At 60.2% G+C, this 25061-nt stretch overlaps 1 protein-coding gene across 1 annotated transcript in view; it reads right to left on the bottom strand.

Moving 5' to 3' along the window:
- The window catches only part of SYNGAP1 (synaptic Ras GTPase activating protein 1), a 38519-nt gene extending 24809 nt beyond the window's left edge, over nucleotides 1-13710 (bottom strand). Inside the window, 14 exon segments of the mRNA XM_066613575.1 lie at nucleotides 357-884; nucleotides 886-1243; nucleotides 1560-1601; nucleotides 1810-1988; nucleotides 2157-2358; nucleotides 2885-3121; nucleotides 3258-3402; nucleotides 4142-4286; nucleotides 4375-4557; nucleotides 4559-4930; nucleotides 6941-7039; nucleotides 7124-7277; nucleotides 8411-8535; nucleotides 13638-13710. Coding sequence (XP_066469672.1) covers nucleotides 357-884; nucleotides 886-1243; nucleotides 1560-1601; nucleotides 1810-1988; nucleotides 2157-2358; nucleotides 2885-3121; nucleotides 3258-3402; nucleotides 4142-4286; nucleotides 4375-4557; nucleotides 4559-4930; nucleotides 6941-7039; nucleotides 7124-7277; nucleotides 8411-8535; nucleotides 13638-13673 — 2805 coding nt within the window. The 5' untranslated portion in view covers nucleotides 13674-13710.
- Between the last annotated feature and the right edge of the window lie 11351 nt (nucleotides 13711-25061).

Raw genomic sequence — 25061 nt, 5'->3', positions numbered from 1 at the left:
CTTTGGGAGCAGGCAGTGCACTTGGAGAGGCCAGTTACAAGCGCCTGGGCTGGGACAGTGGCAGCCCAGTGTCACCCCCTGCTCTGGGACCTGTGGCCTGCAACCACCCTCCTCCCCAAGCCGTGGACAGGAAAACCTTCCCCGGAATGAGCTGGGCTCAGGGACGCCTGGGGGCCGCAGAAGGGCCTGTCCTCTCCTCTTTCCTCCTGCTGTCCTGGGACCCCTCAGCCCTTCAACCCAGCAAGGCCCGACTGCTTGACGAGGCTCCCGTGCCTTCTGAAGGAGAACCACTCTGAATGTGCCCCCCCCCGGCAGCCCCTCGCGCCCCGCCTTCCCGGCGCCCCGCCCCCACTCACCTGCTTGGTGATGGATGGCTTGAGGGCGGAGGGGGTCTCCTTGGTGACCGACTGCTGGCGGGGGCGGGGTGGGCCATAGGGAGGCTCTGGCTGCAGCAGGTTCCCGCTGGAGGGCCGGGGCTTCTGGGCAGCCGAGACGGTGAGCTGCTGGGCCTTGCCCCGCTGCAGGGGGGCCTGCGGCTGGGCAGAAGGGGCGGGGCGCTGGGGCTGGGGCCCAATGGTGATCTGGGGGGGCGAGAGCATGTTCTGCAGGTTCTCCTGCAGGGAGAGCTGCCGCTTGGTGAACTCCGAGCCCTGGCGGGTGAACTCGTCGCTGTAGCTGTGGCTGTGGATGATGTGCTTGCTGGTGGAGAGGTCCTCGCTCTTGCTGTAGCCGTGGAAGGGGGCGAAGGTGTCCGGGTTGCCCTCAGCCGGCCGGTGTGAGTGCGAGTGGAGGGGGCCTGCAGCCGGCCCATCCGAGGCCAGGTGGAAGAGGGGGTTCTGGAAGGAGAGGGGGATCCTGAGTTGCTGGGCCGCGGCCGTGCCGCCCCCCGTCGGTGGTGACCCCCATCTGGCTGAGGCGCAGGCCGGCCGCGATGCTGGAGCCGCTGCCCTGGGAGAGCCGGCTGGGCCGCAGCCCCAGGCCGGCAGTGATGGAGGCCTGGCTGCTGTTGAGCAGGTCGCCCACGCTGTGCAGGTTGGAGATGCTGTTCATCCGGCTGTCCTGCAGGTCCAACATCGAGACGCTCTTGTTGACGCTCAGCACCTTCTGGTCAGGCTCCGTGATGTCTGAGCTGCTGGTGCAGTAGGCGGGAGAGGAACGGGCCAGCGGGGGCCGCGTCACAAAGAACATGTCCTTGGAGCCCTTCTCCTTCGTGGGGGAAGGCAGCCGGGTCATGTCCATGGAGCTGCTGGGGTGGGGGTGTGGAGGAAGGAGAAAAGGAGACAACCCAGGGTGAGGGGAGGGAGGTGCCCCCCCCGGCCGCTGGAGGCAGCCCTGCAGAAGGGCAGCCACAAGGTTGTGGCCTGAGGCGAGAGGACTCTCTGCCAGACAGGAGCTGAAGAGGGCAGAGCTGCACCCCGCCCTGTTAGTGAGCAGCCTCAGTTCAGTGCTCTGTGGGATGGAGGGTGGGCAATCCCAAGTGGTTGGGGGGCAACTCCAGATCTCTGAGACAGGGGAGCAGGGGAGAGTGCAGAGGAGGCTGGGGGGGGGGCAGGGCTCACCTGTTCATGCCACGCATCATGTAGGGCTGCATGTCTACAGAGCTGTTGGGATAGAGCAACCATTAGGCAGGACCCCGGCAGAAACATTTCCAGACCTGCTAGTCCCCCCCCATCAGATGGCCTCTTCCCTCTCACAAGCTCAGCCTCCACCCGCAGGCTTCCTGGGCCGTCTCCCCACCTGGGGGGCAGCAGAGTGGGCTCACTACGCAGCAGGCTTCCCCAGGCTCCCTCTGCCCCATCCCAGCACCACCTGTTGAGGTCACGCATCATGTAGGAGGACTGCACGTCGGTGGAGGGTCCGCGGAGAATGACGGGCTTCGGCTGCAGTCCGCACTGGTGGCTGGGCTGCCGCTGGATGTGAGGGTTCCTGAGAGCGAGGCTGATGTCGTTGAGGAGGCGGGGCAAGGGGCCCAGCTTGATCAGGGCCTCCTGAGCAGCGGAGGAGGAAGCAGCAAATCAGTCAGAGCTGGAAGCTCCCCAGAGGCCGTCCGGGCAACCCCCTGCCACGCTGCGCAGAGGGGAACCGAGACTCCCCCAGCCACCCGGAAGAGTCCTCTTTGCAGGCTCCCAACCACCTCCCCCTTCCCGTGCTTGCACCTTGCTGAGCTGAGGCATGACCTCCCACAAGAGGGCGTGCAGAGTGGAGAGCTCGCGGCCCAAGTCGATGTAGCCCTCAAAGCTGCTGCTGTTGGTGAGGGTGTCCAGGTTGGAGATCTCGAACAGGAACTGCTGCATGCTGGCCCACTCCAGCTCCAGGAACTCGTTCATGAAGGCCATGTACTCCTCCTTGCTGCCAAACCTGGGGCAATGCAAGGGCCACAGCGGGAGGTTGGGACCCACGCGTGGGACTGTGTGCGCACATCTCCCCTCCCAGCCTGGTCCTGCCCGCCCGCCAAGGGGCACCACTGCAGCAGTCAAGAGCACTGCCCAGCACCGGACAGCTGGCTTTTCCCCACAAGCACAGCCCAGGACAGGCACGAGGCACGGCGGCACACGGAAGTTTCTGGAGCAGCAAGGCCACTGGGCCAGCAGAGCAACTGTCCTTCCCCCTCGCTGTGCTGAAGACCCAAAGGAACTCTGGCCCCGTCCTCGCCCAGCTGCCTGCCCAGCCTGCCGCCTCCACTCCAGGGACAAGTCCCCTCCAAGCAGGCCTCTGGGTCCCCTTCCAGACACCACATGGCACACTCCCAGCCCCTGCAAGACTGCCAGGCCCTCCTCCAGGGCTCCAGCTGGGGCCGGGAGGAGGGGGTCTGCCCACCAGCTTATCTTCCCCTGTGCCAGGCGCTCCCCTCACCCCACTCCCCAACAAGCGCAGCACCACTCACTTGCTGAAGTTGGCCAGATTCTGGATGACCTTGGCAATGAGGGTGAGGGTGCGGGACGTCTGCTCGTCAGGGTACTCCTGCATGAGCCCAAAGAGGCTGGGGGACATGACGGCCGGGCACAGGAAGCGCAGGAAGAGGGAGGCACTAATCAGGCGGTCGGCAATGTCTTCCCTGCCTCTCTCCGCACAGCGCAGCCGCCACGACGCAAAGACCTCCTTCAGTTCTCGGGGAAAAACGCTGGAGGGACAGCAAGGGAGAGGCTGAGCAGAGCCGCCTGAGCCCCTCCGCGGATCCCCAGCAGACCCGGGCCCTTCCTGGAGCCCCCCTTCAGGCACTGCCCCAAGGGACCCCTCCTTCCCCCTCGGGCACTAACCAGTGGGAGTTGACGACCTTGCAGAGCGCCAGCTCACAGCACATGCGGAGGTTGGCCTGGTGGTCCGCCAAGGTGGATGCGGAGCACTTCATGGGGTCCACCTCGCAGTTCTCCTCCGACTCATACAAGGCCCGGATGAACTCGCCTGTGGGGTGGAGAGGAAGCAGAGGGGTCCGGCTGCCAGGCAGGCTGCGAGCTCACACACAAACGCACAGACACGCACACACTGGTGCGACCAGGGCCATCACTACTGCCTGCAGCAGGAAGAGGTCGCCACGGACGCTCTCCGGTTGTGGGCACACAGACAGACACGCCTGGCCAGGCCAGCAGCAGGCCGCGCTAGACCCAGGTGCACTGGCTGGACCCGGAGCCTTCCGCACGCTCAGACCAGCGGCCTCTGTGCACAAGGTGCCCCCTCCCAGCTCTGTGCCTGCCGTCCTCCTGGTCCTGGGCTTCGGTCCTCTGCCCTCCCCACTCCCCTCGAGGAGCTCACTGCACAGCTGCTCCAGACCCTCCCAGGTGGCAAGGTTGATGGGGAGAAAGGGAGGGGCTCCGGCCACTGAGAGGCACACAGACCACCCGGAGCCACTCCTGACTCCACAGGAGACCCCACAGAACAAGCACGCCCTGATGTTTCCTCATGCACAGGGCCAAGGGGTGCAGCTGCGTGGCTCGGGGGTCACATTCATCCTGCAGGTCACACAGAGCTGCCCTCCAGAGACCCTCTTGTGGTGCAACAGCCGGAAGCTGCTCTAAGCACACACCTCGGCGCACTTCAGAGCGCAGGCTCGGCAGCCCAGCCCCGAGTCGTCGTCCCCCCGCTCACCGGGCTCTCTCTGGGACCCACAAATCTCCCCCGGGGGAACCGGCAGGAGCCCACTCACCAATGGCATCCTTGAGGTATTTCTGTCCGATCAGCTTGAGATACTCCTCTATGGCTTTGGTGGCCAGCGTGTTCTCCCGGAAAATGAGGTGCTCCCGGTCCATGAAGCGATCCACCTCCGTCATGGCCATGTCAGACAAGAAGTCCTGCGGGGAGAGTGGCCGGGGGGGGGCTGAGGTGAGACCCTGGCCCCCGAGAGTGAAGCCGCCCCACCCCCCAGGTCCTGCCCCGGACCTTGGCTTTGCCCGTGCTCTGCAGAATGTGGACGAGGGCGCAGGCCACCTCCTCCTTGCTCTTGACGCTCAGGACGGGCTCCAGCACCGCGCACAGCATGCGGTAGTTGTTGGTCACGTACTCCGCGAACTCCTTGTACAGCTCCATGGGCAGGATGCTCATGGTCTGGAAGCGGCTCTTGACCCCGGATGGCCGGGCAGCCGGCCTTGCTCTTGCTGGCGCTGGGCTGGCTGAGCGGGTACCACTGCTCGGCAAAGTGGCGCCCGGTCACGCTGGCGATGGGGATGCTGACCATGCCCACGTAGTTGCTCTTGTCCTTCTTGCGCTTCTTGTCCGTGTCCTTGTAGAGGTGCAGCCGGATGGTGCGCACGGCCGGCAGGTTGTTGAACTCAAAGTGCTCCCCCCAGAAGACCGTATCCGTGCGCACCTTGCTGGTGGTGCGGGCGTAGAGCATGTCGTCCAGGCACAGCTCACAGTAGTAGCGCTTCTTGGGGGGCAAGTCCCGGGCCTCGATAATCCACAGCTTGAGCACATTGTCCACACGCCGGCTGTTATCCTAGACAGGCGAGAGCAGGGCTTCAGGGGGGAGAGCGGGGGAGGAGGAGCCCAGGCTTGCCCCGTTGTCTGGATTCACCCCCTCTGCCACGATTCCTCGTGGCGGGTGGCCTCAGGCCAGCCTCCCCCCACCCCACCCCCCCCGTCTGCAACTACAACCCTTGCCTTGCAGGCTTGTCACCAAGAACAACAAGATACTGCATGTGGAGGGAGCATTCCGCGCACCCAGAAAGTGCTGCACAAACGCTGCACAGTGTCGCTGCTGCCACTGCAACCCCTGCAGCAGGCCAAGGAGCTCAGAGGGGAGGGCACAGCGAGAAGCCAGAGCAGCAGAGATCAGAAGCACTGCAGGGGCTCTCAGACAGAAATTGGGGCGAGGTGCAAGTGCGGCTGAACCGTCAGGGTACAGTGACCGTGGTGCTCTCCGTTGTGTGGAAAGTTTTCAAGGAGAGTCCAACAAAGACACTCTGGAACCGAGAACAGGAGGGGGACTGATAACAAGGAAACTGAGAGGGGCCGTCAAGAGGATCACGTCTCCCCCAGAGGAGGAGGTGACTTAAAATCACAGTCGTGGGCAGTGAGACTGCCTGCCACTGGGGAAGGACAAGACCCCCCGGCTCAGGAGAAGCAACACTGCACAAGAAAGCCATTTCCCTCAGAAAGGGGGACCGGCCCCAGCGAGGGATGCAGACGCAGCAAAAGGCTCAGGCTGCAAGGGGTGGCAGGAGGGGCTCCAGGCCAAGGAGAAAAGTCTTCAAACACGCCCGAAGCAGGACACTCTCCAGGGAGGCAGCCTCAGGCCGCAGGCCTCACCACAGGCAGGCCCTGCACCAGAACCGACCCCCTCAAGGCTCTGACTCCAAGTCCAGGTCCAGATCTGCTGAACGGCACTGCTCCTTGCGGAGCCCGCTTCCCCGAGCTGCCCACAGGCCCTCCTGCGCTGCTCCTCACTCCGCAGCCAGCGCCCACAGCACCAGAAGACCCGCCCTTCTGCTTCGCGACTGCTCCGCTGACTTGAGAGCCATGAGCCAGGGACGCTGCACAAAGCCTTTCCAGCCCCCCCTCAGGCAACGCCAGCTAGACTGCCTGGGTCCCTTGCCCGTGGGCCCTCTCCAAGAGTCCCAGTGGGTCAGGGACTCCACTGCCCTTTGGGGGCGAAACAGGAAGCAGAGACAGAGGCGGGGCAAGTGCATGCCCTCTCCAAGGAAGAACTCCATCCCTTCCCTGTAAGACACGTCTGTCTGTTTCCTTTTCTCGCATCAAGAAACCGGGGCCCCAGGGTCACCTGGGTCGGGCTGCGAGCCCCCTATAACCAGCAGCAGTGGCCACGCAGCTTGGCCAGGAACCTGCACCACCACTGCCAAGCGGAGCATCTCCAGAGGCACCAGTGCTGTCACACGCCTCCTGCTGGCCAGTGGGAGGAGCTGCTGTCAACTCCTTACCCACCACCAGTCAGCCAGAGGGGGGCTGCCCAATGCCAATACAGGGCTTTGCCCCGGGGCATCCAGCAACCTGCTGCCAGCACAGGTCTCCTGGGGGAGACAGGCTGCACAGGATGGGAGAGCCAGTCAGGTGCACCCCTAACCTGCCCGGGGGGGGGGGGAGCAACACCGAGCAGCTGGTGCCAGTCTGTGCAGTGGAGGGGCTAGAGAGGAAGCCCCAGCATAGGCACAGGGGGCCTGTGGCCCCAGTCCTGCCCCTGCAAGCGTGAGGTGGAAAGCAGAGGGCCTGGAGGTACCTCTGGGGGGGCCCTCTGGACAAAACACAACATCAGCTGAGGCTAGTGAAAAGCTGGCAAACTTACTCCTCACAGAAAACCATTACTTTTAAAAGGAACGAGTAAAAGAAAAAAAAGTCTGTGAAGCAGCTTTCTTGCCAGAGACTTTCCACCCCTCCCTCCCTGGGTGGCTTCCGCCTGCAAAGTACAGCCAGCCTGGCCCCTGACCTGCCCACCACACCCAGGGAGGCAGAACCCCGCCAGGCGTGGGGGGCTCCCCTGACCACCACCCACCTTGTTGGGCTTCACTGCCCGCTGCAAGTTCTCAATCCACTTGTCCCGCTCAGCAGCCGAGCGGCAAGCAAAGCACTTGGTGCCGGAAGAGGTGGTGACCTGGGGGGAGAGGCGGCAGAGGCGTCAGCGACCCAGGCAGGCGCCCAGCACCCCAGAGGCCTGGCAGCCCGGCCCGGTCAGCACCTCGAAGCAGAACTCCTGGCCCAGGATGCTGCTGTGCACAGGCTTGATGATGGAGTCCTCGTCCAGGTTGAGCTCCAGGGCCTCGGCAGCACTGCTGGGGCTGAGCAGGGACTCGTGCGAGTGCGACTCCTTGAAGCTCTGCATGAGGCGGGCCCTGCGGGAGGGGCAGAAGGGAGGTGAGGCAGGTGCGGTGGCGGCGCTGGCCAGGCAATGGTGGTTGATGAGCCAGGCTGAGGGGACTGCATCTGGAGTGCGGGGGGGCACGTCTGGTGCTAAGAGGGTCAAGAGGCAGGCGGGGCAGGGCAGGCGGGGCATGACGGGGTGCCAAAGAGCTGGGGCAGGGGAGCGTGAGGCTGCTCCTGGGGAGGTGTGTGCAGGAGGGGAGGTGCCGGCGGCTTCGGCCAAACCCACACGCAGGCGGGGTACCTGAGGGGCATGTCTGCAGCTGCCAGAGCGTCCCAGCCTGGACAACGGGATCAAGACACCGGAGAGAGAGAGAGGGAGAGACTGTCAGAGCAGAGGCCAGCAAGGCGACCCTGGCCAGAGCGGGGAGGGGGGAGGGGGACCCCTCTCAGCCCCACGGCTCCTTCCGGCATCATCAGCAGGAGCATCCCGGGGCAGAGCGTACACGGGGGGGTCCCCTCCAGCACCCCACATCAATTGCCGCTGCCCCACAACCACCCAGCCCAGCATGCCCCACTCCACCTATGGTGGCCCTCCCTGTAGGGACAGGGAGGGGATGCAGAGGGAGAACGCGGTGCAGAAATCCCCCCTCCCCAGTGGCATTTCTGCCAGGAGCTGCTGCTGCCGCCCCCAGGAGAGTATTTTTAGCCCAGCGGCAGCGTAAGCGAAGAGAGAGCCCATCATGCATGTCGGGGCTGCCGTCAGTGGCGGGGGGGAGGCAGGCAGAGGCTAAAAATACTCAGGGTGCCCAGGGATGAGCCTCGGGGACTGGAGGCAGCCAAGCGCGGCCAGGGCCTCGGAGGAAGGCGGGCAGGCAGGCAGGCAGGCAGGCAGGGGGTGCGTGCGTGTGTGCGCGCTCTACGTTCAAGAGGAAAGGGACTGTGAGCCGAGCTGGGGGCACCTGGAAGGAAGCCAGCAACGCCCAAGGTCGTGGTGGGCAGAAGGAGGCAGAAGGGCAGTCTCTGGGCAGTCAAACATGGGGGGGGAGCAAGAGCCACCTGCTCGATGGCACAGCCCTCCCCGAGGCCAGGCCCACAGGCCCCTCTGCCCGGGAGGCTGCTGGGCCGTCCCTCCAGCCCACCCCCAGAGCACCTCCTCGCTCACCTGTCATGATCGGCACTCCGGAAGCGGGGCAGCATCTGACGAAAGCTGCTGGTGCGGTCCAGCTTCGGCTGGCTCTTGGTGCGCTTGATGGAGCTCTTCAGGCGGCGACTGAGGAATCCCTGTTGCTGGAGGAGAGACGGCAACAGGCTCGGGCTCGGCAGCCGAGACCCTGCGGTGGGGGCACTCCGTCACCCCCAGGCCCTGCCCCCCAGGCTCACGCACTCGTTCGCCCCACACTGGCTTCCCAAAAGCACCTCCAGCTCACGGAGGGAGAGGGCAGGACGAGGGGGAGCAGCTTTCCCTCCTTTCCTCCAGTCTCGGGCAGTGGTGCCCCTCAGTGCAGGCCTTTCCTCACCCCTTCACAGCCTCTCCATGCCCCGACAGCAGGCAGCCGGTGCTCCCCTCTGCTCCCTGGCCTGGGAGGTCCAGCCACTGCAGCCTCCAGGCTGGAGCACACAGGTCTTACGTGATGCCTTCAGAAGGCCCTTCCAACCACGTTCTCCTCCACTTGGACACAGTGTGAGGGGCTCTTCCCTCAGGCATCTGCTCAGCATCATAGGAGCCCAAGAGGCTGCCCTCCAAGTCAGGGCTGCTGGGCATGGCCTATGCGGACTGCTGGGACTCTCCAGGGTCTCAAGCAAAGAAGGTCTTTCCCACCCCTCAAGTAGGCAGGCCGGCACCAGGACACAGCCCAGGATTTCCTGCCTAAGGTAGGGTTTGGACTAGATGACCTGTTAGGCTCCTTCCAATGCCTTTCCAGGCTCCTTTCCCTCCCTCAAGGAGGGAAATTGAATGAGTTCTTTGCATCTGTCTTCATGGCAGAAGACCTCGGGCAGATACCGCTGCCCGAACGGCCCCTCCTGACCAAGGAATTAAGTCAGACAGAGGTTAAAAGAGAAGATGTTTCAGACCTCATTGATAAAACAAAGATCAATAAGTCACTGGGCACTGATGGCTTCCGCCCAAGAGTTATTAAGGAATTGAAGAATGAAGTTGCAGACCTCTTGACTAAGGTATGCAACTTGTCCCTCAAAACGGCCAAGGTGCCAGAAGATTGGAGGATAGCAAATGTCACGCCTATCTTTAAAAAGGGAAAGAGGGGGGACCCGGGAAACTATAGGCCGGTCAGCCTAACATCTATACCGGGTAAGATGGTGGAATGCCTCATCAAAGATAGGATCTTTCTCATGGATTGAGAACTGGTTGGAGGCCAGGAAGCAGAGAGTGGGTGTCAATGGGCAATTTTCACAATGGAGAGAGGTGAAAAGCGGTGTGCCCCAAGGATCTGTCCTGGGACCGGTGCTCTTCAACCTCTTCATAAACAACCTGGAGACAGGGGTGAGCAGTGAGGTGGCCAAGTTTGCGGACAACACCAAACTTTTCCGAGTCGTGAAGACCAGAAGTGATTGTGAGGAGCTCCAGAAGGATCTCTCCAGACTGGCAGAATGGGCAGCAAAATGGCAGATGCGCTTCAATGTCAGTAAGTGTAAAGTCATGCACATTGGGGCAAAAAATCAAAACTTCACATACAGGCTGATGGGTTCTGAGCTGTCTGTGACAGATCAGGAGAGAGATCTTGGGGTGGTGGTGGACAGGTCGATGAATGTGTCGACCCAATGTGCGGCGGCAGTGAAGAAGGCCAATTCTATGCTTGGGATCATTAGGAAGGGTATTGAGAACAAAACGGTTAGTATTATAATGCCGTTGTACAAATCGATGGTAAGGCCACACCTGGAGTATTGTGTCCAGTTCTGGTCGCCGCATCTCAAAAAAGACATAGTGGAAATGGAAAAGGTGCAAAAGAGAGCGACTAAGATGATTACGGGGCTGGGGCACCTTCCTTACGAGGAAAGGCTACGGCTTTGGGTCTCTTCAGCCTAGAAAAGAGGCACCTGAGGGGGAACATGATTGAGACATACAAAATTATGCAGGGGATGGACAGAGTGGATAGGGAGATGCTCTTTACACTCTCACATAATACCAGAACCAGGGGACATCCACTAAAATTGAGTGTTGGGCGGGTTAGGACAGACAAAAGAAAATATTTCTTTACTCAGCGTGTGGTCGGTCTGTGGAACTCCTTGCCACAGGATGTGGTGCTGGCGTCTAGCCTAGACGCCTTTAAAAGGGGATTGGACGAGTTTCTGGAGGAAAAATCCATTATGGGGTACAAGCCATGATGTGTATGCACAACCTCCTGATTTTAGAAATAGGTTATGTCAGAATGCCAGATGCAGGGGAGGGCACCAGGATGAGGTCTCTTGTTATCTGGTGTGCTCCCTGGGGCATTTGGTGGGCCGCTGTGAGATACAGGAAGCTGGACTAGATGGGCCTATGGCCTGATCCAGTGGGGCAGTTCTTATGTTCTTAAGTTCTTATGGTTCTGTGTCCAAAGCTTCGAGGAGAGCTTCCTGAACATCCACCCCAGACTTCCCCACGTTCTTGCCATTTCCAGCAACCGCCTCCCTTCCGCGAGGTGCGCGCTGTTCTTCAGTCCACTCTTTCCAACTTGGACCACGTCTTCTAAACTCTCTGAGTGTCTAGTGGCAGATTACCTGGTCCCCACCCTGTGGCCTGAGAAGAAGCCACATGCACAGGGAGAAGACGGCGCTGCTTGGCCCGGCTCCAGCCACCCCAGCAGGGAAGCACCCTCTGAGCAACAGACAGATAGCCGGGGGCCGTCTAACTCCTGCGGCCTGCAGCCCTTCCTCACAACACATCACCACGCACACCAACAGGATGCAAGTTTGAGAGACAGGAGCTGGTAGTGCAACTGTGGCTGGAGGAGCACATCGCAGGCCTCTGATGCACCCCATCACAGCACGAGCTTTCCTCATCAGCTCTGGGTGTGCAGCTTAGCACATTTTCCCTCAGGGGGGGGCAAGGAGATGCACAGTCCGACAGGGCACAACGGAGGGCACATCAGAGGCAGCTGTGCTCAAGCTACGGCCAAAGCCAACCATGTATACACCACAGGCACTCAAGCCAACTGTACATGCAACACAAGCGCATAGTCACCCCCCAATGCAGCCAACCGGCAAACCATCAACCAGCCTGTAAACACAAACATGTCTGGAAAACCCGGCAAGCCGGCACAGAGGAGCCGCACGGTCTGTGGCAGCAAACATGAGAGTCGGTTGGGGGCGCCTTCACGAACCAGCCGCAGCAGGAGCATCTGTGGACTACGGCCCACCACAGGGGCTCCTCACATCCACCAGTCGCACACATACTGGGTCTAAACCTGAGGGTGGGGGCCACTCCCCCACCTCCACCCCTTCCTAGTACCACTCCCCCCACCTCCTGACACCTCCCTGCGTCCACGGCCACCTGGTGTCGGACTGGCCCCCACAGCCAAGATCCAAGCATCCAGAGCCCCCCTCAGGGCTGTTTCTCAACAACCAAAATGAATCCTGGGCTGGGACACCTTCCTTATGAGGAAAGGCCACGGCGTTTGGGCCTCTTCAGCCTAGGAAAGAGGCGCCTGAGGGGAGACATGATCGAGACATACAAAATTATGCAGGGGATGGACAGAGTGGATGAGGAGATGCTCTTTACTCTCTCGCATAACACCAGAACCAGGGGACATCCATGATGTTGGGAGAGTTAGGACAGACAGAAGAAAATACTTCTTTACCCCACGTATAATTAGTTTGTGGAACTCTTTACCACAGAAAGTAGTGATAAGAGCGGATTGGACAAAATTCTGGAGAAAAGTTCATTACGGGTTACAAGTCATGGTAGGTCTGTGCAAGCTCTTGGTTTTAGAGGAAGGCTGCCTCTGATTGCCAGATGCAGGGAAGTACACCAGCACGCAGGTTGTGTCTATTGTCTTGTGTGCTCCCTGGGGCATTTGGTGGGCCACTGTGAGATGCAGGAAGCTGGACTAGATGGGCCTTTGGTGTGATCCAGTGGGGCTGTTCTTATGTTCTTAACTACAATTCCCAGGAGGCCTTGCAGGTCTCTTGTTGTCTTGTGTGCTCCCTGGGGCATTTGGTGGGCCACTGTGAGATGCAGGAAGCTGGACTAGATGGGCCATTGGCCTGATCCAGCAGGGCTCTTCTTATGTTCTTAAAGGCTACAGCATTTGAGCCTCTTCAGTCTAGAAAAAAGGCGCCTGAGGGGGCACATGATTGAGACATACAAAATCATGCAGGGGATGGACGGAGTGGATAGAGAGATGCTCTTTTCCCTCTCACATAACACGAGAACCAGGGGACATCCACGAGTGTTAGGAGAGTTAGGACAGACAGAAGAAAATATTTCTTTGCCCAGTGTGTTATTAGTCTGTGGAACTCATTGCCACAGGATGTAGTGATGGCATCTTGCCTGAATGCCTTTACGAGGGGATTGGACAAATTTCTGGAGGAAAAGTTCACCTCGTGTTACAAGTCATAGTAGGTATGTTCAAGCTCCTGATTACAGAGAGACAGGCTACCTCAGATTGCCAGATGCAGGGGAGAGCACCAGGAAGCAGGTTATATCTTGTGCGCTCCCTGAAGCATTTGGTGGGCCGCTGTGAGATACAGGAAGCTGGACTAGGTGGGCCTGTGGCCTGATCTAGCAGGACTCTTCGTGTGTTCTCATCCCTCCCTGGCCTTTTCTGGCACCCTGCACAGCCCCTGAGCTTTGTCTACACAGCCATCCTCAGCAGCAGCCCCTGATGAGGGGATCCTGGACTGCAGCTACCTGAGCAACTTCCACTTGCTCCACTCCTCAGCCAAGCCTGCCTGCCTGCCTGCTGCTGGATAAACCAAGACAGGTCACAGGAGCATCAGAAGAGCCCTTCTGGGTCAGGCCAAAAAGGGACCTTCCAGCCTCACCTCCTGCGTCTCACAGTGGCCCACCAGGTGCTTTAGCAAACACTCAAGACAGCAAGGTACCTGGATCCTGTTGCCATGGGAACCGGTTCCAGACAGTCCGGCATCTTCTTCTCCAGGGGATCAGTGGGAAACCCAGAAGATGGGAGGGCCGGCGGCACCCCTCCGAGCTCAGGGCCATTGGGAGGCCTCCAGCATGAATCTGCCCCCACCCCTCTGAAAGTCACCCAAGCTGTGCCCTTGTTCACAGAGGAAGGTGCTACTCCGGCTATGCCACACTCTGCTCCGGAGAGGATGACGCCTGAGAGGGGGGCCGGCAAAGCCTGTTCAGTGACCAGGGGGTGGACATCAGGAGGGGAATAAGAAGGACAGAGCCAGCAGGGACGGAACTGAGCCACGTGTCTGCTCACCGATGGCCGGAAGGGTGGGGCTGGCGGGGCATCCATGTTGATGCTGTACTGCTTCCCTCCAGGGACACTTTTCCTCCGAGAACGGCTTGCGTGGTGATCTGAAAGAAGAGAGGCAGACCGTGTCAGAAGTGCAGTGCAGCCCCCCAGCAGACAGAGCAGAGCCCCCCCCCCAGCTGCCAGGATCTGGCAGAGGGAGGGTCTTTCCGAAAGCAGCAGGTTCAGGCAACGCTGCTGTTCCCAAAGGGGGATTCTGGCAGGAACCAGCGACCCTGGCTGGCTGGAGAGAACTTCAGACTGACTCAGCCTTGCCCCTCCCTTCGCAGCCCCTGAGAAGAGAAGACCAGAAAGTGGGGAAAGAGGGAGGCAGTGGTCCCCATCCTCTGAAGGAGCTCCTTGGGATAGAAGCAGCCAGGCACCTCTCAGCCCACCTGCCTGCAGGCCCCTCCCTGCAAGGGGTCACCTGTGCAAGGAGAGGGGGAGGGAGCGCTGCCTGCCCGGGACATTGTGGCCACTGCGGTTGTGAATGGAAGAGCAGCGGGAGAAAACCTCGCAGGCTGCAGGGGGCAGGAAGGGACACCCGAGCCTCAAATAGCACAATGAATTGGCGTCAGCGACGGAAATAGCAGCAGCAGCGTAGAGGCCTGACCGCTCCTCCCCCTCCCTTCCTTGAGGCGCCAAAGCCTTCACTCACACAGAGGGAGGACCTAGGAGTCCAGACTGATGCCCAGTGGGGCACCCCAGCCAGCTGGTCTCGTTCAGAAGGGTGGGGGAGGGGCTGGTTGGGCACCTTTTCTTGAAGGGGTCCCTCTGACGGGCAGATGCTTGGCAAGAATGCTCACTGCATCTCCACACTGCTATACAGGTAGAATCCCTGCCTGCTGTGCTTCTCAAGCCCACACAGAAAGTGATGGCATTCCCTCCCCCACACTGGGGAGTGGAGGTGGCAAAGGGGGCAGGAAGAACCAAACAGTGCCCAGCCTGAGCCCCTGAGCTCCCCAGATCCCAGCCCCAGAACTTCTGCTCTGGATCATGCACAGAACAAGCCCCAGAGCCGGGCCCCCCGCCTGAGAACCCGGAAAGCCCACTAGGCAAAGAGCAAGGCCCCCTCTCAACGGGAGTTCAGCATGAGGAATTTGCGAGCTGCGGGCCAAGGGGGTCTCCCTCCTGCCCAGGCCCAAAGAGATGGAAGGGGCGAGCAAAATGCACCTTTCCCTCAGCTGGCTGGGGGGGGGGGTGATGTGAAGCCCCCAGAGGTGCTTGCTTTCCCGAGGGTGTCTTGTCAGGAAGCCAGTGGAGGGCTGAGAAGGGCACGTGAATGACGCCTGCCACTCCCACCCTGACCGCTAACTGCTCACCCCTGCGAACTGGGTAAGAGGCGCTTTTTCAAGTGGGTGCTCCTCTTTTTAGCAGGGGGAGAGTAACTGGCCCGCCTCACCCCAGCAGTGTATTCTTTTGCATCTTTTTAGATTGGGAGCCCTTTTGGGACAGGGAGCCATTTGGTTATTTGATTTTTCTCTGTAAACCGCTTTGTGAACTTTAGTTGAAAAGCGGTATATAAATACTGTTAATAATTAACAATAATAAAGGGGCTGAATCTGGGAGCCCCGGGCCTCACCAGCCAACAGGCACTCCCTCTGGGGGGAAGCTGCTTTCAAAGCAAGAATTGGGGAGATGGTTCCTAGTCCCAGACAAGCAACAGACCAGACAAGCCAGATTCCTCAAAGACAGCACAGCCACCGCCACCGCCACCAGAAGGCACGTGGGACAGACAAGCGGTGACAGCCCCTACTAGGAAAGAGAGCCCCTTGCCCCCCCCCCCCGCAAGTCACCCTTCTGCTGCAGAAGCCTTGCAGCCCCAGAACAGCAGCTGAGGTCCTCCCCCTCCTGGCCTGCACCCTGTGAGCAGCGTCCCAGCTCCGCCACATGGTCTCCCTGCATGAGAGGACCAGCGTCACCCACCCAGCCCGGGCTGACAGGTCTCCTGTGAGGGAAGGAAGGAGAGAGGGCCTCCCCCTGCCACTCACATCCCAGCCCTGGACGGATCCTCGTGCCCTCCGGCCCCCGTGCAGGCCCCCCAGTTCCCCTTCCTGGGCAGATGTCCCCAAGGAACTGGAAGAGTGTGGGGGAAGGGGGCAGAGCCTCGAGGGGGAGGGGCTGTCACTTCACAGTGGCACTGCCCCTGTGCTGCGTGCAGAATGTCCCCGTGAATTCAATCCCTGGCCAGCAGCACCTTAGGGAAAGGCAGAGCCCACTCCTGCCTGTCAATGCAGATGACACTGGCCTGGCTGGATCCCAGGTCTGGCACCTAAATGGCTACAGAAAAGCACTCTGTACATGCTCTGAGGCACTCAACTCCAACATGCTAAGATGGAGCTCTGGCCTTCCAAATCACTTCTGGAGCTGAGCTGCCAATGGCACCTCTGGCAGCAGAAGGGAACGAGAAGGGGTTAGTGTGTACCCAGGGTGCGAACAGAAGTGGGCAGTCGGCTCTTTCAAGGCCCCACAAGTCCTTCACCACAAGAGTTCTTCACCTCCCACTCTGGAGGCTAGAAGTCTCACAACCTGGGATTGGGATATATCCACGCCAACAGCAGAGAGCATCTGTAAGGCTTTCTGCACCAGAAGAAGCTGTGAGTGGAACTGGGGGGAGGGGGGCTATGCTGAGAGGACCTGCCCTGCCCTAAAGCCCTCTGAGTGTCACTCAGACCAGAAGCAACACCGCTCCACCTTCCACTATCTGGACACTTCCAGCTGCCGGAGCTTCCCCAAAGCCAGACACTGTGTGCTGCGGCTTACGGCCCCAGAACCACTGACCCACACGGACTGGACTGGACTGGTTGATCCACCACCCCTGTTGGCCAGTTGCTGAAAGAAGGGCAACTGAGGAGCAAGGTTGGCTATCAGCCAGAGGGTCATCCAATAGGGACAACTACCATCACGGAGAGTGCTGGGGCTGGGGGGTTGCTTACATGCAGAACCTCGGTCTGGCATGCTACTGTCTGAGAAGAGGGTTTGTTGACACCGACTGCTCAAGACCTGGGTCCAGCTGCCTGCACCAAGAGCCTGTTGCCCGCTGCCTAGGGGGGCCCTGGCCTCTGCAGGGGAATGACAGGTGAGTCCCTGCCAGGGATTTAATATTATATGGCACTCAGGACCTGATTAGAGAGATAAATGTTACTGAGCCACTGGGGAACAGTGACCATGATGCAGTTAGTTTCACCTTGCATGTCAGGGGAAGAGTGTCAAACAAATCGGACACAAAAACCCTTGACTTCCGAAGGGCAGATTTCCCTCAAACGAGGAGGCTAGTTAGGAAGAAGTTGAAAGGGAAGGTAAAGAGGGTCCAATCTCTCCAGAATGTGTGGAAGCTTTTTAAAATAAAAGTTTTAAAACTTTTTAAAATAAAAGTTTTAATAATAATAAAATAATAAAAGCTGTTTAATAAAAGCTATTTAAAATAACAGAAGCCCAGCAGAAGTGTATACCGCAAAGGAAGAAGGGCTCCACTAAGTCCAGGAGATGCCCACATGGCTAATGAGCCACGTTAGAGAGGCCATAAAGGGCAAGGAAGCTTCCTTCCGTCAATGGAAGTCTTGCCCTAATGAGAAGAACAAATAGGAACATAAACTGTGGCAAAAGAAATGTAAGAAGGTGATAGGGGAGGCCAAGCGAGACTATGAGGAACGCATGGCCAGCAACATTAAGGGGAATAATAAAAGCTTCTTCAAATATGTTAGAAGCAGGAAACCCGCCAGAGAAGAGGTTGGCCCTCTGGATGGTGAGGGAGGGAAAGGGGAGATAAAAGGAGACTTAGAGATGGCAGAGAAATTAAATGAGTTCTTTGCATCTGTCTTCACGGCAGAAGACCTCGGGCAGATACCGCTGCCTGAACGGCCCATCCTGAATAAGGAATTGGGTTGGATAGAGGCTAAAAGAGATGTTTCAGACCTAATTGACAAATTAAAGATCAATAAATCACCGGGCCCTGATTTCATCCACCCAAGAGTTATGGAATTGAAGAATGAAGTTGCTGATCTCTTGACTAAAATATGCAACTTGTCCCTCAAAACAGCCACAGTGCCACAGGATTGGAGGATAGCAAATGTCACACCGATCTTTAAAAAGGGAAGGAGGGGGGACCCGGGAAACTATAGGCCAGTCAGCCTAACATCTATACCGGGTTAGATGGTGGAATGCCTCATCAAAGATAGGATCTCAAAACATATGAACGAAAAAGCCTTGCTGAGGGACAACCAGCATGGCTTCCGTAAGGGTAAGTCTTACCTCACAAACCTTTTAGGATTCTTTGTAAAGGTCAACAGGCATGTGGATGCGGGAGAACCCATGGACATTATATATCTGGACTTTCAGAAGACATTTGACATGGACCCTCACCAAAAGCTGCTGAAGAAACTCCACAGTCAGGGAATTAGAGGGCAGGTCATCTCCTGGATTAGGAACTGGTTGAGGTCCAGGAAGCAGAGAGTGGCTGTCAATGGGCAATTTTCACAAAGGATATAGGTGAAAAGCTGTGTGCCCCAAGAATCTGTCCTGGTACCTGTACTTTTCAACCTCTTCATAAATGACCTGGAGACAGGGTTGAGCAGTAAAGTGGCTAAGTTTGCAGACGACATCAAACTTTTCTGAGTGGTGAAGACCAGAAGTGATTGTGAGGAGCTCCAGAAGGATCTCTCCAGACTGGCAGAATGGGCAGCAAAATGGCAGATGCGCTTCAATGTCAGTAAGTGTAAAGTCATGCACATTGGGGCAAAAAATCAAAACTTTAGATATAGGCTGATGGGTTCTGTGCTGTCTGTGACAGATCAGGAGAGAGATCTTGGGGTGGTGGTGGACAGGTCGAAGAAAGTATCGACCCAGTGTGCGGTGGCAGTGAAGAAGGCCAATTCTATGCTTGGGATCATTAGGAAGGGTATTGAGAACAAAACGGCTAGTATTATAATGCCGTTGTACAAATCGATGGTAAGGCCACACCTGGAATATTGTGTCCAGTTCTGGTCGCCGCATCTCAAAAAAGACATAGTGGAGATCGAAAAGGTGCAAAAGAGAGCGACTAACATGATTACTGGGCTGGGGCACCTTCCTTATGAGGAAAGGCTACGGCGTTTGGGACTCTTCAATCTAGAAAAGAGGTGCCTGAGGGGGAACATGATTGAGACATACAAAATCATGCAGGGGATGGGCAGAGTGGATAGAGAGATGCTCTTTTCTCTCTCACATAACACCAGAACCAGGGGACAGCCACTAAAATTGAGCATTGGGAGGGTTAGGACAGACAAAAGAAAATATTTCTTTACTCAGCGTGTGGTTGGTCTGTGGAACTCCTTGCCACAGGATGTGGTGACAGTATCTGGCCTAGATGCCTTTAAAAGGGATTGGACAAGTTTCTGGAGGAAAAATCCATTATGGGTTACAAGCCATGATGTGAATGCGCAACCTCCTGATTTTAGAAATGGGTTATGTCAGAATGCCAATGCAAGGGAGGGCACCAGGATGAGGTCTCTTGTTATCTGGTGTGCTCCCTGGGGCATTTGGTGGGCCGCTGTGAGATCCAGGAAGCTGAACTAGATGGGCCTTTGGCCTGATCCAGTGGGGCTGCTCTTATGTTCTTATGGGTTCTGGGTGCAGGTCTTGCCCATGTCTCAGCCCACCCCTGCAGCAGCCATGCCAGAAGTGTGGGGCACCTCCCAAGCACTCCCACGCACCTGCCTCCAGCTGTCCACCCAGCTCCCCCACAAGGACGACTCCAGGGAGCGCGGATCTCCCCAGTGGCTGGCGTTCCCTGGCTCCTCCCCCACCACATCCTGGCATCGAAAGTGCCCCCAGCCTAGCTTCCTTCCTGCCCGTCTGCCTGCCTCCCCCCAGTGCTGGACCCCGCAGGCAGTGGGGAAGGCCCGGCACAGCAGCCACCTCCTCCCCCACCCCGGGGTCAGAGCAGGTGAGGCCGACCGCGTGCCCAGGCACAGCCTTCCTCGGAGCCCTCTACACATGTGCAGAGGCACCGTTTCCAGCATCACTGCCCACGCTCCTGGGGAGCCCAGCTCTGAAGGGCACGGGGGAGGGAAGCCGCGCGCGTCACTCCGGGAAGGCCGAGGAGCAGCGCGGGAGGGCCGCGGCGGGGGGCGGCCGCGAAGGGCACCGAGGCCGCTCCCGCCTGCGGGGCCGCGCAGCCAGCCAGCCAGCCAGCCTCTCGGCGACCGGCGCTGCTGTTCCCCAGGCGCCTCGGGAGGCTCTGCCTCGGGGCCGCAGTGGTGCGGTGCTGCCCCGCAGGCGGCGGGAGCGCCCCGGGCCGCGCCGGCACCCGCTGCGCAGGGCGCGCGCACAGCCTCTGCCCGCAGGCAGGGGCTCCCTCGCCGGCTGCGCTGGAGCCCGGACGGCCCGCCGCGCGAGCACCGGCCTCCCTCCCCTCCCCGTCCCGCCGCCGCCGCCAGGAGTCCTCGCCGCCGCACGCGCGCCGCCCCGAGCAGCGCCCCGCGGCCGAGGCAGGGCCCGGCGGGCGGGCGGGCGGGCGGGCGCGCGCGCGCGCGCGCGCGGAGAGCCCGCGAGGCCGGGCCGGGCCGGGCCGCCCTTACCTGCACCGGCCCCCGCCGCTAAGGCGGGCTCCGCCGCCGGGAGGGGCCCGCCATCCCCGGGCCGCGGGCGTGGGAGGAGGGGGCCGCCCGCCCCCTCCTAGGGCTCCATGCGGGCGGGCGGGCGCGCGGGCGGTGGTCGCGGGCGCCCGCCCGGCGGTCAGCGGGCAGCCGCCGAAGCCGCCGTCCCGGCGCTGCCTCTGCGCCGCCGCTCCTCCGGCTCCGCGCGCGGTGCCCGCCCGCCCGCCGCTCGCTCGCTGGCTGGCTGGCCGGCCTGCGCGCTCCCCGGCATGCCCGCCGTTGCTAGGAGACGCCGCTGTCATCGCGCTCGCAGCCCCCCCCACGGGAGCGCGCGGGCGGGAGGCGGCGGCCCCGCGCGTGTGTGCGGAGCGGGGCAGAGCACGGCGGAGCCCCGCCCGGGCAGGCGCGACGCCTCTCCCCGAGGGCCTGTCCCGGCCCGGAGGAGCGCCTGGCCTCGGCCTGGGGAGGGCGCCCGCGGGGCGTGGACGCCGGAGCTCCGCGGGGGGTGCAGGGCGCGCCTTCCCTTCCCGCGGCGCAGAAAGCTGCGCGTCAGGAGGGCGGTTCGTCTGCGGAACGCCTTGCCACAGGAACGCCGGGCTGGGCGCCAGGACGCGGCTGTGTCTTGGGAGCTCCCTGAGGCACCTGGTGGCCTCTGCGAGGCACAGGAGCCTGGACCAGGCCAGGTGGGCTCCGGCCCCAGCCAGCCTAAGGCCTGGATCTTCTTGTGTTCTCCTTGCAGTGGGATGGAAGGCAGCATCTCCTCTCCTCCACAAGTGCCCCTCTTCCACCCAGGGAGTGGCAAAGCAGCAGTGCCCAAGCGAGAGGGTGGTGGCACTGCCCTCCCCAGCCCTGCGGTTTTGAGCATAAGAACATCAGAAGTGTCCAGAAAAGCATAAGAACATCAGAAAAGCCCAGGCCACAGTAGCCCACCATCTGCCTCCGGGAGCACACAAGATCGCAGCATCCTTCCTGCTGCCCCCCCAACAACATTCAGAGATGGGCTCCTCACAGTTTCCTCCACGGCCTTTCCTCCATCAGTCTGAAAGGTGTCCTCATGTCCTGGGGCAAGGAGTCCGACAGATTAACAATATGCTGGGCAAAGATGCGTTTCCCTTTGCCTGTTTTAGTGGGAATCTCTGTGAACCCCCTTCCTTTGCCCTGGTGACTTCAAACTCCGCTAGCTGAGGCTACTCGTGTCACAGGTGGAAGACCTCCAGAGCCCTTTGCGAGAGGGAAGTGGGCCTTAAACTTGTCAGGAGGAATCTGCCTGTCGCTTTGATGTAGCCACACAGGTGGCCCTGCTCCTCGCTCCAGGTGCCACTCTCTCCAGAGGGAGCTCAGGCAGGACAAGGCACCCTCTCCCAGCCTGGCATCCAGCTGCCCTCTGGACTGGGCCTGCCTTTGCCTCTCTTCAGGGCCCATGAGAGGAGTTAAAGGAGGTAATTTGTACCTGGGCCCAGTGTCAAAAGGAGGGCCCAGGACCCAAAGGGGGGCCCCGAAATTTCCTGGGGTCTTAGATTTTCCTATCACACCCACCTACGTGAGATGCTGGGGGCACTTATGTGGGCATGGTAGCAGCTACTGCCACAATCCATATGCACCAGGTCAAGGAATGCATACGTGACACTCCTCAACACAGCGTCAAATCTGGGAGGAACCTGGCCTGCTGCAGCAGTTCTTTGGTGTGGAGATCCGCTTGCCATGAAGGGGCTCAGCTGCAGAAGCCAGTTTTGGTGCACACAGGACACTTCCTATTTTAGTGGGAGCCTCAATACACTCAATACAGCGATGCTCATTTCTGCCTCATTTAGCCCAGACCAGGACTAAATCTGGCCTCCAAAAGACTATTCCAGCTGTTGCCATTCCCCCCCACCCTGTTTCATCCCCCCTTTGCAAAAGAAAGAAAGGTCTAGAAGAAACTTTGTACTCCCTATAAAATTCCTCTCAGAGTCCCTGCTTCTCCTCCCCGCCTTCCGGCTCCTGCCTGGGGCAGCCACAGACCCTCCCATGGCCTTTTTGGAGGCAAACGCCGGAAGCAGCGCAGAAAGGGGGCCATGTGGCAGGTGGGGGGGCTCTCCAATTCCAGCTCCTCCAGAAGCCATGAGGCCAGGCAGGACCCTTGAGGCATCCTGTAGGCCGGGCAGGCAGAGACAGGCGGGGGAGATGGTGCCCCCCCTCCCGGCGCTTGGCAGCTTCCCAGCAGGGGGTGCTGCAGGCCCACAGCAGAAGAGCAGGGAGGGGACTGGGGTGGGGGTGGCAAACACGCTGGATTCGGCATGTGGCACTACCCCTCCCTTCAGCTCTTCTTGGGGTTGCCATGGAAACCTTTTAAGCCAACTTCTCAGGGAGACAAAAATCTTTTTTTAAACCCCAAGCAGAATAGGGAAAAGCAGAGGGAGGGAGGGAGGGAGGGAGGGGGTCAGGATGAAGAGGGCAGGCGAGGGGCTGGTTGGAGACACTGCCCACCACCTGGCCACCACCTGGACCAGACTCTCATGGGTGGGGGGGGGAGGGAGGCCAAGGCTGGTGCAGAATCTGGCCCAGAATCTGGCCCAGGCACCGCAGGGAGAGCAGAAGGGTGGGTTGCCACAAGGAGGAGCTCCAGGACTTCTGGGGAGGAGAAGGGACTGGCCAGGAGGACTCCGGGGTTCTCTGGAGAAGGGTGGGAGAAGGAACGTGCGGCCACTGCCTGCTCCCAGGAGGTCCTGGATTCAGCGCAAGCCCACAACACCCACTGCAGGCCCAGCACTGAGTAGTGTGTGGCTGGCTGGCTGGCTGGGAAGGCTGCCAGGGAGGGTTCCTATAGCAACAGTTGTCAAGCACCCAGGCATCCTTGCCTTTCAATGGAACGTGCTATTATGGGATAGGATGGGGGCACTTCAGTGAATGGCTGCGAAGCTGCTGCCAATGTCACGAGGCTCTTCTCCACCAACACCCCCTACCGTCCCACCAGAGGGGAGCCACCTCCCTGCGGATCCCCCCAGCCCTTGCAGCACACTCGAGCAGGGCCCAGGCCTGCCTCCACAGAGTCCTTGCCTGGCAAACGCCTCTGCTGGGAAAGTGCTTCTCCCCTCCAAAGGTCAACAGGCAGCCAGGCCTGCCTTGAGGGAGAGCGTGTGGTGTGAGGCCAGGGTGGTGCCTCAGATGCAAAGTGCACTGGGCGGCCTGGTGGGTGGGGGAGGCCACTGCAGAGCCAGAGGGCGAGACCCCCAGTAAGGAGGAGAGACCCCCAGGGGCCTGGGGTAGGAGGCCGTGCTCCCTGCAGGCCACGCTGAGTCCAAAAATGCTGCCTGGCTGCCCCTGTGGCGTAGACCCCCTCGCGGTGCCCGCAGCATCCGCACAAGGGGATCTCCTCTTCCTTGAGCTGTCCCAGAGAGATCCCTCTTTGGCCCTCCCTCCCAATCAGATGCCACAGCCCCCGGAAGAGAAGGCCGCCCTCTCGCCTGCCCACCCCCACACTGCCTGGGTCTTGGCGCTAGCATCTGCTCACCCATGACCACCCCACCAGGACGCCAGGCACGCAGAGCAGACCCGGGCAGGAACACCCCACGCTCACGGCTGGCAGCCAGACAAAGAGAAGGGAGCCCCTGCTCTGAGCAACCCACTGGGGACCAGGGCAGAGGTGGGAAGAGCAGGGCAGGCCCCCCTTCCGACCACAGCTGAGCCCCACTGAGGACTGCGGCAGGGAGTGAAGCTGTGTTGGCTGAGGGCTGCAGTGTGACCCTCAAGGTTGGTCTCTTGGGACCTCCCTATGTGAGCCCCCCAGAGGACTCAGACCAAAAAGGGACCCCTTGTCAGAGGCCTGCACGGAGCAGGGCGGGGTTGGGGACTAGGCAAGAAGCTCAGGGGAGACGGGCTACAGGATCAGGCCCACCGTGGCCCTCCGACCACCTCAGGGGAGCCCAGTCCACAGGTCTCCCAATCTCCCACTGCTGCTCCTCTGACTGCGGCTGGATCCAGTGGCAGCGGCGCACAGTCAGTACAGTCAGTAGCCCTGGGTGGAGCTCTGGCCCTCCAGTCCTTCCACCCTTTGATGGCCATCAACAAGGTGAGCTGTGAGGTTCCTTCCGGCTCTCATCGCAGTCCATGCATCCAGCCTAGAAGCCTCTTTCCCGCAGTGGCCGCTGGGAAGGGGGGAAGTGTGAGGGCAGCTGCCTTGCCTGGTTGTTGCTCCCCAGCAGCAAGTGACCCTTGTGGGCATGGGTACCAGAGGCTCTGCTGGGTCATCTAAACCAGCAGCCAGCACTTCATCTTGTAGCAGGCAGTTCCACAGGTGAAGAAGGGCCTTTCTGAAGTCTGTGCTGCATCTACCGCCCCTCAGTTCCACCGGCTGTAGCCTCAGCACAGCGGGCCTGCTCTCTGGGAGTGCCCTGGCTTCCCTGCAAGTCTTGGGAAGGAGCACTATTTTGTGAAATGCATGACCCCTCCTCACCTCCTGCCCCTACCTCAGCCAGCTCTCCTTCCCTGGGCCAAGGGCCAAGCGAGTATTCCACAGAGGGGCAGCTTGCCCAGGAGGCTGACAGAGGCAGTGACTTCAGTCAGGGGGGGCACCTCCACCTGGCCTCCACCCAGTGCACGCTCCCTGTGGTACGTGAGCCACTACCACCACTGCTCCTGCCCCCCTGCCATAGCCCAGCACTCTCACCTCCATCGGCTCCACCCCCCAGGTGGAGCTGGGCAAGGAAGCGCCTGCTGCCAGGTGAGGGTGGGTTATGGGGCAGTAGAGTGCCGCTCAAGGGGAGAGATTCCTTGCCACGCTGCCTCCGGCTAGCCCCACTTTGCACAAGCAGAGAGGCCCAAAGCCAGAGCCTGGGAG

The sequence above is a fragment of the Tiliqua scincoides genome, chromosome 2 (assembly GCF_035046505.1).
Source record: "Tiliqua scincoides isolate rTilSci1 chromosome 2, rTilSci1.hap2, whole genome shotgun sequence".
Taxonomy (NCBI): Eukaryota; Metazoa; Chordata; class Lepidosauria; order Squamata; family Scincidae; genus Tiliqua; species Tiliqua scincoides.
Note: the sequence above shows the minus strand (reverse complement) of the source record. Positions and strands in the feature narration are given on the sequence as shown.